General features: G+C 42.6%; 1 protein-coding gene across 1 annotated transcript in view; it reads right to left on the bottom strand.

The window, feature by feature from the left end:
• The window catches only part of myo15ab (myosin XVAb), a gene marked incomplete at both ends in the record, with an annotated part of 44243 nt that extends 29897 nt beyond the window's left edge, over positions 1–14346 (bottom strand). The window contains 18 exons of the mRNA XM_080029909.1: positions 77–190; positions 911–1072; positions 1703–1816; positions 2100–2163; positions 3506–3609; positions 3813–3903; positions 4103–4177; positions 4755–4864; positions 4985–5048; positions 5605–5687; positions 6083–6476; positions 6988–7220; positions 7436–7633; positions 7913–8230; positions 8368–8487; positions 8619–9375; positions 9544–11045; positions 11848–14346. Of these exons, the coding sequence (XP_079886035.1) occupies positions 77–190; positions 911–1072; positions 1703–1816; positions 2100–2163; positions 3506–3609; positions 3813–3903; positions 4103–4177; positions 4755–4864; positions 4985–5048; positions 5605–5687; positions 6083–6476; positions 6988–7220; positions 7436–7633; positions 7913–8230; positions 8368–8487; positions 8619–9375; positions 9544–11045; positions 11848–14346 (7002 nt within the window). The remainder of the gene's footprint in view (positions 1–76; positions 191–910; positions 1073–1702; positions 1817–2099; positions 2164–3505; positions 3610–3812; positions 3904–4102; positions 4178–4754; positions 4865–4984; positions 5049–5604; positions 5688–6082; positions 6477–6987; positions 7221–7435; positions 7634–7912; positions 8231–8367; positions 8488–8618; positions 9376–9543; positions 11046–11847) is intronic.
• Positions 14347–15859: the final 1513 nt, after the last annotated feature.

Here is a 15859-nt window from a genome sequence, read left to right on the forward strand (position 1 = left end):
ACATCTTTAGATAGGTTATGAGATGAATCCTTCTATCTACAGTGTGGGAGTGAGAGTGTGACTGTGTATTGCTCACCATCAGTTTGAAGGTGACAGACTTCTGCAGGCCTTCAGGGGAGACCTGCAGCAGCTCAGCCACCATCCTGATCTCCTGTGCACTCACCACGGACGCCACCTCCTGACCCTCGGCCTGAAGGGACGCAGACACATTCATTAATATCATCATAACATTCTAATTATCATTCAGCCGTGAAACAAAATGAATTGATGCAGTGTTGGGAAGAAGTGAACTCCATGTAATTAAACTATTAGTTAAAAGGTGGTGTATATGGTGTCCAGAGAATGCTTGTTTATATTTATTTATACTAAACCGCTGCAATGTTTGACGCTCAGAGCGAGTCCAGACCGTCTGCTCGCCAATAGGTGCGGGAGACCTGTGTAGTTAACAAACATTTTCGGGCCATAAAAGGAAAGGAATGAATTTTAATTTTACCATTGTTTGTCTAATTGAAAGCGCATTCAAGAGGCCCATGCCATTTTTTTCTTATCCCGACCTCTGTGGAGGCATGCCCAAGCAATGCATTTGTTAGGCTGCCAATGTTAGTAATGTTTTTTGTTGAAATTTGTTATTTATTAACACAATTTTGTTGGTTTATGTATGACAACATAATGATAAATGTATCATAATAAATTGGCACTTTATTGTTTATGAAAATAGAATTAGTGGCAATTTTTTTGGCATGTATGCCATTTTTCTTTAAAATAAGTTGTCATAAATGCATATCACATTTACACTGTCAATTTGAAAAAAAAATCTCAGTGTGATTAACTGGTAGTTTGCAAAGTTATGCTTTCAAAGTAGCTTCTCCAACACTGCCAATTTGTGTTTATGTGTTTGTGACGGAGAGACCTGGTGTGGCTGGAAGAAGACGTTCCCCAGATGAAGCACAGAGGAGAGCAGTCTGTAGATGCCGTTTAGCTCGTCTGGGGTGAAACACAGGGTGTCCATGGCATTCAGCACACGCCTGAAGTCCTCCCCATCATCCTTCCCCTCTATGGTACAATCTCCTCCCTGTACTCATGTACACACGTCACAGAGACGTACACTGGTATCAACAATGATATACTTAACCTCGGCCTGCTTAATCAAAGCTTTAATCAAAGCACTCTCATGCACGCACGCGTGTGCATGCTCTGAAGGCGGTGATAACACGTATTTCAAAGTATTAGACAAATTGAAGAATTTGTACTTGTGATACTGATTGAAAAAAATTATGTTCAACATTCTATACAAAATGTAATGGAAATCCATTGATAAGTTATTGAGATATTTAAGTCTGGACCAACAGCAACTAACGGACCAACAAACATCTACACCAAAACTGCATCTGCTTTTCTACAGAAATATTTTCTTACAGAGAAGGTAAACACATAACTCAAAGACATCCGTTTGACTAGGGGTCACATAGTAGTTGCTTTGTTTGCTTTGTGAACACTGCTGAAGGGCAATACAAGAATAATGAGTTTGGGCACACCACACTGAGTGTTATGTTTGTGCCATTAATCACATTGTAGAGTAAATGTTGCACTTTCAAAAACTTGACATCTCATTTGTTAATGTGTGTGTGTGTGTGTGTGTGTGTGTGTGTGTGTGTGTGTGTGTGTGTGTGTGTGTGTGTGTGTTTCATATTTCTCTGAGCACCTGATTGAGATAGTAGTAAGTCTCAGCTTCCTGCAGATAGAGTGAGCGTTTCTCATCAGGAGGAAGTCCTGTCAGCATCTCGTAGAAGATGTGGTAGTTCCTCTCTGATTTGGCCTGTGGATGAACACACAAAGACACATATATTAACATAATATACATTTGAGATGTTTTCATTAGTCAATTCTAATGGATTGTAATGGATGGACAGAGGACTGGTGAACTAACGGGGTTGTGTAGGGACAGAATGCAAAATGTTTGACATCTCTCATGCTGCCTGCCTCTATAATCTCCTCTTTCTCCCCATGACTCAGTGGTAAGAAGACTCTTCCTGACTCTCTGTGTGTGTGTGTGCGTGTGTGTGTGTGTGTGTGTGTGTGTGTGAGTTTGAGTTTTTCACCTGAAAGACAATGCGGGACTTCTCCAACAGGTACTGAGACGTTATGGCACCGCTGATTACACCCCTTGTTAACGAAGCACAGGCGGACACACACACACACACACACACACACACACACACACACACACACAAGTCCGAGTTAAGTAACAGGTCATGCATGAGTAATGCTAATGGCCCTCGCAGAAGATCAACTACTCAACTAACTGTGTTACTGGGACATGTTGCGTATTCTCTACTAAGCCCATTGTGTGTGTGTGTGTGTGTGTGTGTGTGTGTGTGTGTGTGTTTGTTTATCTGTATGTGTGTGTGTGTGCGCCTGCAGACATGCACTTGGGTGACAAGAACCCTTTTCAGAGTTAAGGTAACACAGACTGCTTTTTAGCTTTACAAGGGTCTGTGTGATATACGCATTACTATAGCAACAATCAATCGTCATCCGATATAATGGGAGTTATGAGACAATATATAATATTCTTCTCCATACCATAAGCTCATTCGTTAATATTTCTAACTCTAGTGGGAGGAGCGGAGATTTCTTTTTTCTTTTTTGAGAAGTGGAGAAGTGTCAGGATCAAGCATTTGTTTCTTCTGTTTCCATGGTGAATCATGTTTTCAGCAATCCATTGACGATGGCTTTTACGCACGCGATCAACCCAGAGTGAACACGCTCAGAGTTGATTTACCCAACGCTGATCCACTGTTCTGAAACCGAAAACCCAGAGTTGCTCGTCAACCCTGCGCTCTGAGTTGACCAACTCATAGCGCAGGATTAAACTCAGAGTATGTAAAACAAGCTACCTGAAACAGGCCTCTGGTGTCAGAGATTCTGGAGAATGCGTGTTATCATAATTACTTTTTCTCAAAATCAGTAAATAACTCCTCACTATCAGTTACCTGTCCATACTGTGTGCGCACTTGAAAAAGAAAATCCACTGTTAATACCCAGCCTAGGCTCTGGACACTGGTATCTAAACAATGGGTATGAAAACAAAGGGGGCCCACTGTAGCTAGCAGCTGAGCATCCCTGTTTACAGAGCCTAGACTGTATATTAACACTGGATTTTTTACATACAGGTAGCGGATCGTGAAGGGATTTTGACAACAAGCATTCTCAAGAATTTCTAACTCCACCTTGAATGACATCAGACATACGTACATGTCATCATGTGCACATGAACATATACACAATTTATACACACACACACGTCCTATTGATCACAGACCCTGTGTGTGTATGTGTCAGTCCCACAATCCAAGTGTGGTTGTAGGAGTTTTTGAGAAATTAGGTAAATTCCTTGTTTTTACATCATCTGCAGTCGCAACTGTTCTGGACTTAAGAGAAATACAAGTTGTTGTCGATGTTCATTGAGTTCTTAACTATATCTGTAGTTGTTGAAAATACTCACCCCTCCATGAAGATCTGAGTATATTTGCCAAAGCGTGAAGAGTTGTCATTGCGCACTGTTTTGGCATTCCCAAACGACTCCAACAGGGGCATGGCCTCTAGGATCTGACCAAAGACAGAAATGTTACCATTTCAACCTTGAACAGGTACTTTGTCATTAGAGCGAATACAAGGGTTGGACCACTTTACCTCTATCTGGTGGGAGATGGAAGAGAAAAAGGGAAGAAAGGAAAGAAATACGTGTTAAATTAAATTTCCACAGTATGGGCAATATGTATTTAAGCAATATGCTGTATTCAGGTATCTACCTGTTGTGAGATGTTGCCTTTGTGATGTATGGCTGTCAGGTAACGCAGGATCAGTTTAGTAGCTTCAGTCTTTCCTGACCCACTTTCTCCGCTATAACAACAGTGGTGTTTATTTATCATAAAGGATATAATCAATAATGGAAATGGTCAGAAAATGGGCGTTGAAAAAACATAACCTGAACAAAAGCACAAATTACTTTTAAACAAATAGTTTTTGACAGTTAAAGGCAGCTTAGAGTTTTGAAATGTAAGGCCAAATTTAAAAATGTAAGAATAAAATCATTTCATACCTGATCACAATACACTGATCCTTTTTGGCATCCATCATGGTGGTATATGAGAGATTAGCAATGGCAAAAAGATGACTGCAACACAGAAAAATTTTTTTTAATGAAAAGACACATTTGTTTGTGTGTACGTGTGTGTGTGTGTGTGTGTGCGCAGCTTTGTGTGTGTGAAGTGGTAGTGAAATCTATAACCAAACTCTCCCTTGGCAACCAACCAACAGCAGAGTAATAGGAGCCTCTTACCAACACCAAAGAGTGCTGGGCATTTACACCTCTACTTATCACCAAACTGTTGCTCAGAGCACAGCTTACAACACACGTAGACAGCTGACAACAGTAAAATCACGCACAGGAACACACAGACTCAAAGGCTACAGTTAAAAGTTAGAACGTTTTCTTTGTGTATTCAAATTAAAAGTAGAGAGTGAAAGACATTTGTGGGATAGGTTTCTCTAAAAATAGAAAGCAAAATGCATCTATTTCAACGTTGAAGTCCTCCAAAAGTATTTTCTCTGAATCAAATCTACTCACTTTTTCTTTTGCCTTTTAATTTTTTAATTTCCTGCTTACCAAAAAGGCAACACACAAACAAACCAGACTGAAAACAACCTTTGCTAGAGGTAATAACAAACACACACAATCTTCCAGGTCTTACGGAGGGTTGTCATTCAGGCCGTGGCCTCCGTACTGAAGCACCATGTCTGTGCCATAAATGTTGAGCAACTTGTAGGGATTCACGGACACAAGGATGCTGCCTATGTAGGTCTATGTGGGAGAAAAGGAGAGAGAAAATGATAGGAGAGCGGATAAGTACATGCAGACGGTACTGTCTACGACTTTTGAGGATCTTAGTTTTATCATTTGCATACTAGAAATTACGCATACATATACAAGCTCTTGGTCGTAGCGCTTCTTCAGGTTCATCAGAACTGTGGTCTCATTCAGCTCCCTAAGATTAGAACAGAGGAAATGAAACACACATGCACATGTTCGGAGTCACACTGGAACAGGATTCCCAGGCTCCCGTTGACATTTATTATTAATAACTTTTCACTGACATTCAAGATCTTTCTCTGTGAAAACGGGTAAAATTATGTGGTGTCAAAATCAGACATCAGAGAGAATTATTAATTGGGAGCATGTCAGAAAATGAGTATGGAGTAATATCTATCGAACTCTTTTTGAATGAACAAATATAGTTGATGGCATTCCTCTAGATGTGAAGGCATTATCGTTCAACATAGCTTTACTTGGCTGCATTTTTAATAAAATACTTTAAAAGTTAACAAACCTAAAACTAGGGATTTCTTTCTGAACTTTTCAAGGATTTTTATAGCCTAGAAGCACACTGGGACAAACACACTGTAAATTATTGCTTGGAGAAACTCAAAGGATATGCATTGAAATGACATGTGCTGTTCTACGCTGGAGCAATATACTGTAAATGTGTGTGGCATGTGTGGATGAATTATGTGGCTGTCTAGTTTATGCTGAATTGTGCTTACGGCAGCTGCGTCAAGTCCTCCATTCCCTCCGCCCATCGTTTCGTCCTGTGGCTTGTTGTTGGCATGCTTAGGATAGAGTAGATCTAGACACACACACACACACACACACACACACACACACACACACACACACACACACACACACACACACACACACTTATTGGTATGGAATTTAATCCAACACCATCATGCAACATTGTCGAGGGTTTGAGGGACATTGTCATCACTTGGCAATGATTGAAATATGCAGGAATTCAAATACTTTTGTTAGTTTTTAGTTTGCGGGCCATTCAGATTGTACATTTTGACTGTTTCGCTTGAATAATGTCAATATCCCACTTGTTCCTTCCCATCCGATTTAATTAATAAATCAATTGTCATATCAAAACTTAAAAAGACACATAACCCTCCTTAAATTGGGTAAATGTCACCTTTACATACACATGTGAAAAGACAAATGAAATATAAATGTAGCTACCTTGTCATACCAGCTTTGACCAGGTACTCTATCTCTGTCCGGAGTCCAGTCTGGGTCCTTAAGCTGTCCGTCCACAACTCGAGGTGTGGGTGAATATCCTTCTAACACTCCGTCTTCTTTGTACATGGACCACTTTGACAGATTCTGGACTGTCCCATGTGGCAAAACCCTTTCAGTTGCCCAAAAGTCTTCCCCTCCTTCTCCTCCTCCTTGGGCATTCCTGGCCCAGTGCCCTGAGTGTGGGCCATAAGGAGGAACCACAGCGTAGCGGTTATCCTCACCCTCCAGGCCTGTTGGCACCCGGTATGAGGCATAGCGAAGATGCTGATTTTGGATGGCATCATAAAGGTTTGGGTTGTGGAACCGACGTGTGAGAAGAGAGCTATCTGGAAGCCTGTGTAACAAGCAATGATTTTCTTTCATTGATCTTTTCTTTAAATTCTTTTACATAATTGTAAAGAATATGACATTCAAAATTTAAGATATTTTGTGTTTTGACCGGAGGAATCGTGGACTAAATGTTGCTGAATGGTATAAGCTGAATGGTGTAGCGTTTAATTCTTAAAACAAGGACGTTTCAACTTTACTTTCAATATTGGGTCAAAGGTGGACATTTCTTGATGAAATAAAAAAACAACAACATAAGGCCGTGTTGCTGCTTTCCAAAAAAGGGTAAGATAGAGAAAAATTTAGTGAATGACATGAGAACACAAGCGAATCAGAGACAGAGGAAGCTTTTTTTGAGAGAGCTAGAGAAAGAGCAGATAGATACAGATAGTAAAATATAGGAAATAAATGGTTATCAAACAGAGATACAATACAGATTATCTACTTTTCCATTCCATTCTATAGCACACCTGGAAAAGCCTATCTATCTTTTTTCCAACTATAGTGTAGTTCCCTACCTGAAACGGGAACTACGGAGTTGCTCTTGCGTCAGTGCAGAGGCGAGGTTGGGAGGGGTGGGTTTGGGCACACCTGAGAGGACAGAGTTTTCTGACAGATTATAGAGACCTGCAGAACGCATTGCTCTGTTTTGCCTCAGAGCACCTGAGAGGTTAGGCTTCTGGCCAGGGATAACCAGGGTACCATCAGGGAGCCTGTATGATGCGCTACGAAGGTCCACATTTGTTAGAGCCTGCAGATCAAGAAACTAGGTAGTTATTCAGGGCTATAATCAGGATTATCTAAATTGTGTCAATTGTTGTCATCAAATAGCATAACTTCAAAGTCTAAAAAGGCTAACATGCTATGTTTGATTTCCCATAGAACACAGATTGGGTAAGTGAAAAAAGAGCCCTTCAAATAAACAGGTACTGGAACTAAACAAAGTAAATTCTAACTGTTACGCACTTTAGACAGGTTAGGAGTAACTGGTTTTCGTGGGTCAATGATGATGGTTCCATCAGGTAGGGTAAAGGACACACCCTTTAGATAGGGATTCATCAGGGCAGCAGCCAGGTTGGGGGACTTTGGTTTCCTTGGGTCCACTATAATAGTTCCATCTGGGAGGGTGTATGAAGCTCCTTTCAAGGCTGCATTATTGAGGGCCTAAGTATTATAACAGCTGATTTCAGTTAACGTAATCCTGAGAGGTTAAACAATCGCAATTGCATTAATCATGAGTAGTTCAGTATATACTGTATAAGTAGCAATATACTGTATATTAACAATACAAGATCTACATCAATTCGCAGAATCTATTTCCCATCCCTATACATCTGCCACTCTATACAAGTCCTACTATACGAATGAGAAGAGCAGAACGGTTAATAGATCAAGTATAGTTTAAGTAAAATGAAAGAAAAACTGTGTGAATTCATAATTTACCTTAGCCAGGTTTGGTGACATGGGTATATTGGGGTCTTGAACCCCTTCAGGTAATGCAAAGGATGCGCCCCGCAGAGCAGAATTATGAAGGGCGCCTGAGAGGTTTGGAGATACAGGTTTTCGTGGATCAATGATGATAGTTCCATCGGGCAGTGTGTAAGATGAACTTTTCAGATAAGGGTTCATAAGTGCTGCTGTGAGGCTTGGTGACTTTGGTTTTCTTGGGTCGATCACAATGGTACCATCAGGGAGAGAATAGGAGGCTTCCCGCAGAGCTGAGTTGCTTAGCGCCTTAGCCAAGTTTGGGGAAATGGTTTGCTGAATAAGCAGAGATAGCAGGGTTACACAAATTTTAATCAGCTTTAACTAATAGATAATTACCAATAGTGAGAGACAAAATTAATACAATACAACAATTAGAGAATTTCAGAAAAGGATCATGATTCCCTCTTTACTTGCTGTCTAGGGTCTATAATGGTGCCATCGGGGAGAGTATATGTAGAATTCTTCAAATCCTGGTTTAGAAGAGCTCTGGAAAGGTTAGGCGACATGGGCCTCTGGGGCACACGTGGGTCCTGTGTGGGTGGGGATGGGATATGATATATAAGACTAGTACAACTGTAATAACTCAACTGATGTTGTTCTGTATGTAGACAAACAGATATGTCAGATCATATAGTTATGTTAACATTCGTTTTATATTTACCCTGATTATTGATCCATCAGGTAAGGTGTATGAGGCTCCACGGACTTGTTGGTTTTGCAAGGCATGGCCGAGCATTGGGGAAGACCTTTGATCTGCATACGGCGACCCCAAGGTTCCATCTGGCAGTCGGTATGATGATTGCATCACTTGTCGATTCTGAAGGGCACTTCCTAACATTGGTGAAGAGGGTGGTGGGGGTCCATATGGGGATCGTCTGAATTGCATAGGTGTCTGATAAGATGCTTGGCGGAGGTTTGGGTTCTGTTGCAGAGCGTTAAATACCTGAGGCCCAGCTGGTGCATAAGGGTTACGGCGTTGCATCATTGGGGATCTTAAAGTTGAGACATTCTGCAAACCAGATCGGTTCTGTAGAGCATCATGAAGCAGTGGTGCTGGGCCAGGCTCAGAGATATAATCATAGGGAGTAACAACAGTTGGTCCGTATGGTGAATGGAGGAGTGGAGTCTGATAAGAAGACACACCTCTTAGTGCTTGACCATGTCTCATGGCTCCCGAGAGCATTGGAGATGAAGGTACAGATGGGGCATATGGGGACTGAGGCCTCTGAAGAGGAGACACATACGAAGCACCTCTCAATGCCTGGTTTTGCAGAGCCCCAGACAACATTGGGGAAGAAGGGGGCATAGGCTGTTCATAAGGGGACATTGGCCTTTGTAAGGGAGAAACATAGGATGCATCTTGTATAGCTTGATTCTGTAGAGCCCGAGACATCATTGGAGAAGAAGGGGGCATAGGCCTTTGTAAGGGAGAAACATAGGATGCACCTTGTATAGCTTGATTCTGCAGAGCCTGAGACATCATTGGAGATGAAGGGGGCATGGGCTGTTGATATGGGGACATAGGCCTTTGTAAAGGAGAAACATAAGATGCTTCTTGTATAGCTTGATTCTGTAGAGCCCGAGACATCATTGGAGATGAAGGTGGCATGGGCTGTTCATAAGGGGACATTGGCCTTTGCAGGGAAGGAACATAGGACGCATCACGAATGGCCTGGTTTTGTATTGCACCAGAAAGTGTAGGGGATGGAGGAGCATAATGTTGTACATATTCGGTACCCATCTCATCCATGCCTACCATCTGGACTGGCTGTGGGCCAAGTGGGGAAGAAAAAGAGGCCTGTCGAAGGGACTGGTTCTGCAACGCACCAGATAACATAGGAGAAGATGGGACAGTGAATTGATATGGCTGCTCAGTATAAGGATCAGCATATGGGTCAGACATATACGTTTCTTGTACATAAGTGGGTGAATGGGCAGCTCGGTGGGGCTGGATGGGTGAAGAATGATGAGAAAGTCGAGGAGAGAGGCGTGGGGATGCAGAATGTGGCATGTGTTTATGTGAGGGCTGTGGAGAGGCATGAGGCATCCTTCTTAAAGACTGCTGGGCCATGAGGGGACGTCCTCGAGCCACAGGGCGAGAAGGAAAACGTCCAGATTCTCTTCTACCAGGTGGAACACGGTGGACCATGTGAGGGGAATGAAAAGGGGAGTGTATGGAGTCCACTGTGAGAACAGAGGATCTATTGCTTCGAATGGAGGATGCACGGAATGGACGCACATTCTGAGTTGGAGGGGGCACTGGTCGTCCTCTTAGACCCATAGGTGAGGGCCTGACAGTACCCAAGGGAACATTCCCCCCCATCCTAGGCCGGGCCAATGGCGTAGGCTCCCTTAGCAGCCGAGTTGAGCGACGAGAGAGAGAAGGAGAAGATGGGCCATGCCGGGGCCCTGCAGGGGAAAAACTGCGCCGAGAAGGGGAAGGAGAGGGAGATGGTCTTCTACTAAGCTGTGGAGAGTGGGGGGGAGATGCATGACCAGGGGAGAAGGAAGGGGAAGGTGGTCCACGCATCTTCCTCCCTCCAAACGGGCTGTGGGCTACAGTTGGAGCGGGTGGCGGGCTTCGCCTCCTCATAGAAGCACGGGGTGAGGAAGGTGGAGAACGTCGTCTCATTGATGCTCTTGGTGAGTGTGGAGGACTTTGCCGGATCATGGAGGCACGAGGAGAGGGAGGGGGGGATTGTCTTCGAGCCAGAGGAGATGGTGATCTTTGAGGTTGCATTCTATGACGGTTGTCCATGGGGGAGGAAGGAGGTGAGATTCGTCTTGACATAACAGAAGAGGGACTTTGGGCATTGATGAGCCCACTCCTCATGGTTGGCTGTGGGGATTGGCTGAATCTATGTGGAAGCATAGGAGAAGCTATTGGGGAAGCCATGGCAGAGGAATGATGATGCATTTGTGGGGAGGGCATAATGACAGATCGGCGGGATGGAGTTGGAGAGGGATGCATGCGCCGCACAGGAAGAGGTGACATATTTGCTTGCTTTATAATCATGGCAGTTGGAGTAGGGATCACTTGGCCATAACCCTGCTGTGACATCATCATCGATTCAGTCATCATCTGCTGCTGGAAAAAACACAAGGGAAATATGTGTAGACAAAATTGAGCATTGAAAACCATAGGAAGCAAAGCATTTGCTGAATATGGTATTAAGGTTGTAGTGAAAGTAATAAGTAATAAGTTGTGTCATTATAATGGTGGTATAATTTGTATGAAGTGCGGAAGAAGGCATATTTTTAAATGCACCTTATCTTAGCATTGAAAATGTAATTCTGTCCATTGCTGAAACTATGTTCCCATAGCAGTTGATATATCGTCAAAAGAGTGTTTCCTTAACCTTTTAGTTTATGCCAACATAATAATATGCTACTAGTTTATAATAAGTGGTTGTGAAAAATAACTTAAATATTGACTGCTGAAGGCAAGAATTTAACCAAGCTAATATGGAGATGTTTATTGTTTCAACACTTATATTCTGCAACGGAAGACACTGACTGTTGAGTGGCCACACATGTGAATATTGAATTAATCTTATAAATATACTATTTTAATTCAATTCAGTACCACAATCAAAATGTATATCCAGCTATATTTTTTAGATGTCACTGATTGAAAGCTAACAATGTGATGGAACATATTTTCAGTCGTTAAATCTGCTTTGGATCTTTCAGTATGGAAGGATTACTCAAAATATGGAACAACGGGGTGTGAAACTCACACTTGGATGCTTGCTCAGTCACATAAAGGGGCCTTTTTTGTTGCATTTTCCTATCCTTACCACACATTACAATAGAAGTCAAGTCTGTAAAGTTGCCCTTCTGTACCCTACCCTGTGAAAACACCAATGACTCTACAAAGCTAAAATTACCTGTGGTGAAATCCTTTGTGGAGACGCCATCTGTTGCTGTGCCAACATCATCTGCTCTTGTGGTGACATCATTTGTTGTGACATCACCTGCTCATGTGGTGACATCATTTGCTGGGGCATCATTTGTTGCTGTGGTAACATCATTTGCTGGGGCATCATTTGTTGCTGTGGTAACATCATTTGCTTGGTCATCATTTGTTGTTGTGGCAGCATCATTTGTTGCTGTGGAGACATACTCTGTTCTTGTTGTAACATCATCTGCTGCTGTGGTGACATCATTTGTTGCTGTGGTGAAGGCACCTGTAGCTGTGGGGACATTACCTGTGGGGGCATCATCATTTGTTCATTAGGGTGCAACATAAATTGTTGTTGAGAAGACATCATCATTTGTTCTTGAGGAAACATCATCAGTTGTTGTTGCGGTGACATTCCCATTTGTGGCTGTAATGACATCATGTCACCAAGTTGACCTGGTGCAAGAGGAATCTGGTCTTCATACTGGATTTCTGACATGCTTTCAAAGTCTGGATCTGGTGGCAGAGTAGGTGGAGGGTGTAGAGGCACATCTAAACGCTCTTTCCCAAATAGGCGCACCTGAGGTCTTGGAACTCTAAATGTCATCTCCCCACCCTGAATTTCAGAAGTATCACCCCCATGTTGATCCAACTGGTTGCCATACTGGTCCCCATGTAGGTTCTGTACCTGATCCACCCCTTGTCTTCCAAAGCCAAATACTTGTTGGCCTCCTGGTGTGATTCCAATGGCCTGCTGGGAGCTGTAGTCTTGGTAGGGCATGCCAGCATCATTATAGCTAAATTGATAGTCTGGTGGAAATCCCACTTGCGTTCCCATTGTTGCAGCGTAAGAGTTATCGTAATAACCTGCCTGTCCATTATCATAGTAACCCCCTTGTCCATCACTGTAATAAACTCCTTGGCCATTTTCATTATAATAACCCTGAGTCTGAGGGTCAATGATTACACCTGCCTCTCCTCCATATATATGATCCTCACCCATCAGTGCATAGTAGTCCTGACCTTCATCACCTAACATTGCCATTGCCTGTTGTTGCTGGTAACCATAGTAATCATCTTCCTGGTTGTAGCCTTGGGCATAGGAATAGGGGTTATAGTAGTCTCCAATGCCTTCATCGTAAAGATCACCTTCATAATATTCTACATTTGGATCATATTGTCCTTCTTCATCATAGTAACCCAGGTCTTGATAGTCTACTCCCCTTGCTCCATTGTCGTAGTAACCAAACTGACCCTGGCTTCCATATGCTGCAGTTGCCTCATCTACAAGACCACCATAACCATCATCATAGCCTCCATAACCTCTCTGGTGGACTGACTGTTGCTGGTCATATACATAATCTTCCTCACCATACTCATAACCATTGTTATGGTAATCCTGAAAATCACCTCTGGAGCTGCCTTGTCTATGTGTTCTATGTCCTCCCCAGCCATGTTCTCTTCCGTTTCCTCGCGTTTTAGTGGACAGGAAGCGTTTTGTAAGCCAGTTGGTTGCTGCTGCAACCTTACCAACCAACGCACTGCTGTTCTTGAAATCCTCAGTAGCCCCGTCATCATTTTTTTTCCCAAATAACCCTTTGAAGAAACTTCCCTTCTTTTTATTTCCTCCCAAACGAAGCAGCATATAGGATGGCTTCTTCCCACCTGCTGCCTCCCTCTCCTTGGCCTCTTTCTCCTTTTTTCTCTTTTTACTGCCCTGAAACCTCATCATGAATTTCGAGGTGTTCTTTAGCATGGACTTGCGGCGTTTCTTCTTAGCAAGGCGGTTCTTTCTCTTCCCCAACCCCAGGAACAAACGTGATGTACTTTTCAACTTCCTCCTGCTGTTCCTGCGCTTCTTGAAGCCTGAGAACTTCATGAACATCCTGGACATGTTCTTCAGACCTTTCTTTGGGATTTCCTTTATCGGAAGCTTCGGAGCGTCCCCTGTCTTTTTGCCTTTCTTTTTCTTTGCATCAGCATCAGATTTTCCTCCTTTGTGGTGTCGGTCATCTTTCGATTTCTTTTTGGATTTGCCGTAATCTTCGTCATCCTCGTCATCCTCTTCTTCATCTTCATCCTCCTCGTCATCTTCTGAGTCTTCCCCCCGTCTAGACTTTCCCCCTTTCTTTCCCTTTGCACCCTTGCCTCCTCGTCCCTTTTTTTTCCTGTCATCGTCTGAGTCGTCCTCATCCTCATCTTCACTAAACTCTTCTTCCTCTTCCTCATCGCTCAGGAGTTCCTCCTCTTCCTCTTCAGATTCGACTTTCTTACCTTTCCCTTTGTCTTTTCCTTTCTTTCCATCGTCTTTCCCCTTGGGAGGCTCCTCCTTTCCCTTCTTTCCTTTCTTATCATCTTTTCCACCTTTCTTGTCATCCTTGCTAGATTTCTTGTCATCTTTTCCTTTCTTTTCTTCCTCTTTCTTTTTCTCTGGTTCAGGTTTTCCACCTTTCTTTGAGTCCTTCTTGTCTTTTTTTCCAGGCATTTTGTAAAATGGCTAGGAGCACAGCATGCCCTTCCTCCTGGATGCAATGCTGTAAACCTTTAAACGCAAAAATATAACATGCACATTGATTATTTCAACATGAAGAAAATGTGATGTGATGTGTGAGAAAAATTTGACATGGAGTCTGACCTTTTAAAGGATTCCTTCGATTAGATATGCCTAGTTGCCTTTGTACCGGCACTATATGCAAGTTCAGTGTCAGTGTGAGGACAGGTCCACCTGGCCAAAGCAGTTGTACACTGCCCAAATCTGGTCCCCATGAAGGCTCCTGTCAATATATACAAAGCATAATTCCAGCTATCACTAACCAAACATACATAGATAGGTGTATATATACACAACACATAGCATACAAACACATTAAAAGAAAAGAGTAAGGTATTATATGATTTGAATATCACTGCCTCACCCAGGAACTGTGTTAAAAAGTAATAACAAAGCAAATTGAGTCAGTACTAATATCTTACCACTACTGTTACACTGTAGAGTTGTGTCTCAAACCCCTACCCAATGATCTCCAACTCCTCACAAACCATACTCTGGGTATTTAAACCTAGGCCTTAACATGACCTGTAAACTTCACCTGTTCAGTGAGTTCCGTGAGTCACAGCTTTAAACACCTTCTTTAAAATGTAATAATGCGTTTGTATGCATAGCACTGACTGTATTATCAAGCTTAGCCTCACTGTGAACTCTTTAAAAAAAAGATTTTTTAACTGTGTTGGTTTTGCTAATTCCCACACAGTATGATCCCTGCAGCATTTGCCTTCTGTAATTTTGCATGCAAACATTGAAAACACACAAACAAAACATGCAGCTGTTAATCCAGCTAAGCTCTATCCTATTTGGTCCAGCATTTTTCTCAAGTAGAGTTTTACTAAAGAAAGAACAATTTTTGTGGTAGTGTCACAGCAATCATTCATAACAACAGCTTTACACCATAGTCACCTCCACACTCAATGATAAACAGTACAGAAGAAAAAGTGTGGTGGGAGCCAGAATCTCTGCAGTCTTCAAATTTGTTGCGTCCTTGCAGGATGTGTCTTCTTTAGCAGTTAAAAAAAAGAAAAACAGAAAAAAAATTCCAGGACTAAGTCTTTAGGTCATACTCAGCTTATTCCTTTGACCTACTCCGCTCTGTTACTCACTACAACACGTTCCCTCACTCAACAAAGCCCTCTGTTCACACTGCCCTCCTCAGAGTGTGTGACAGCTAGTGTCTATGTGTGTGTGTGAGAGTAAGTGTCTAAGTGTGAGACGGCGGAAGAGAGAAGGGCAGATTGATTGCCTGTTTGTGTGTGAGTGTTTGTGTTTGCATAATGTGTATATATGTGTCCGTGTTTGCGTGCATTCAAGGAGTTCCTTGTGGCGGGTCGTAGAAGGAGTCTTAATTTGTCATGTAGCTCTACAGGTGAAACTCGAGAATGCTGGGCGGCTGAGGGGGCGGGGCATAAATAATACAAAAGGTAGAGAGAAAGAGAAGAAAGGGGGG

The sequence above is a fragment of the Ammodytes marinus genome (genome assembly GCF_949987685.1).
Source record: "Ammodytes marinus genome assembly, chromosome: 6".
NCBI classification, from domain to species: Eukaryota; Metazoa; Chordata; class Actinopteri; order Uranoscopiformes; family Ammodytidae; genus Ammodytes; species Ammodytes marinus.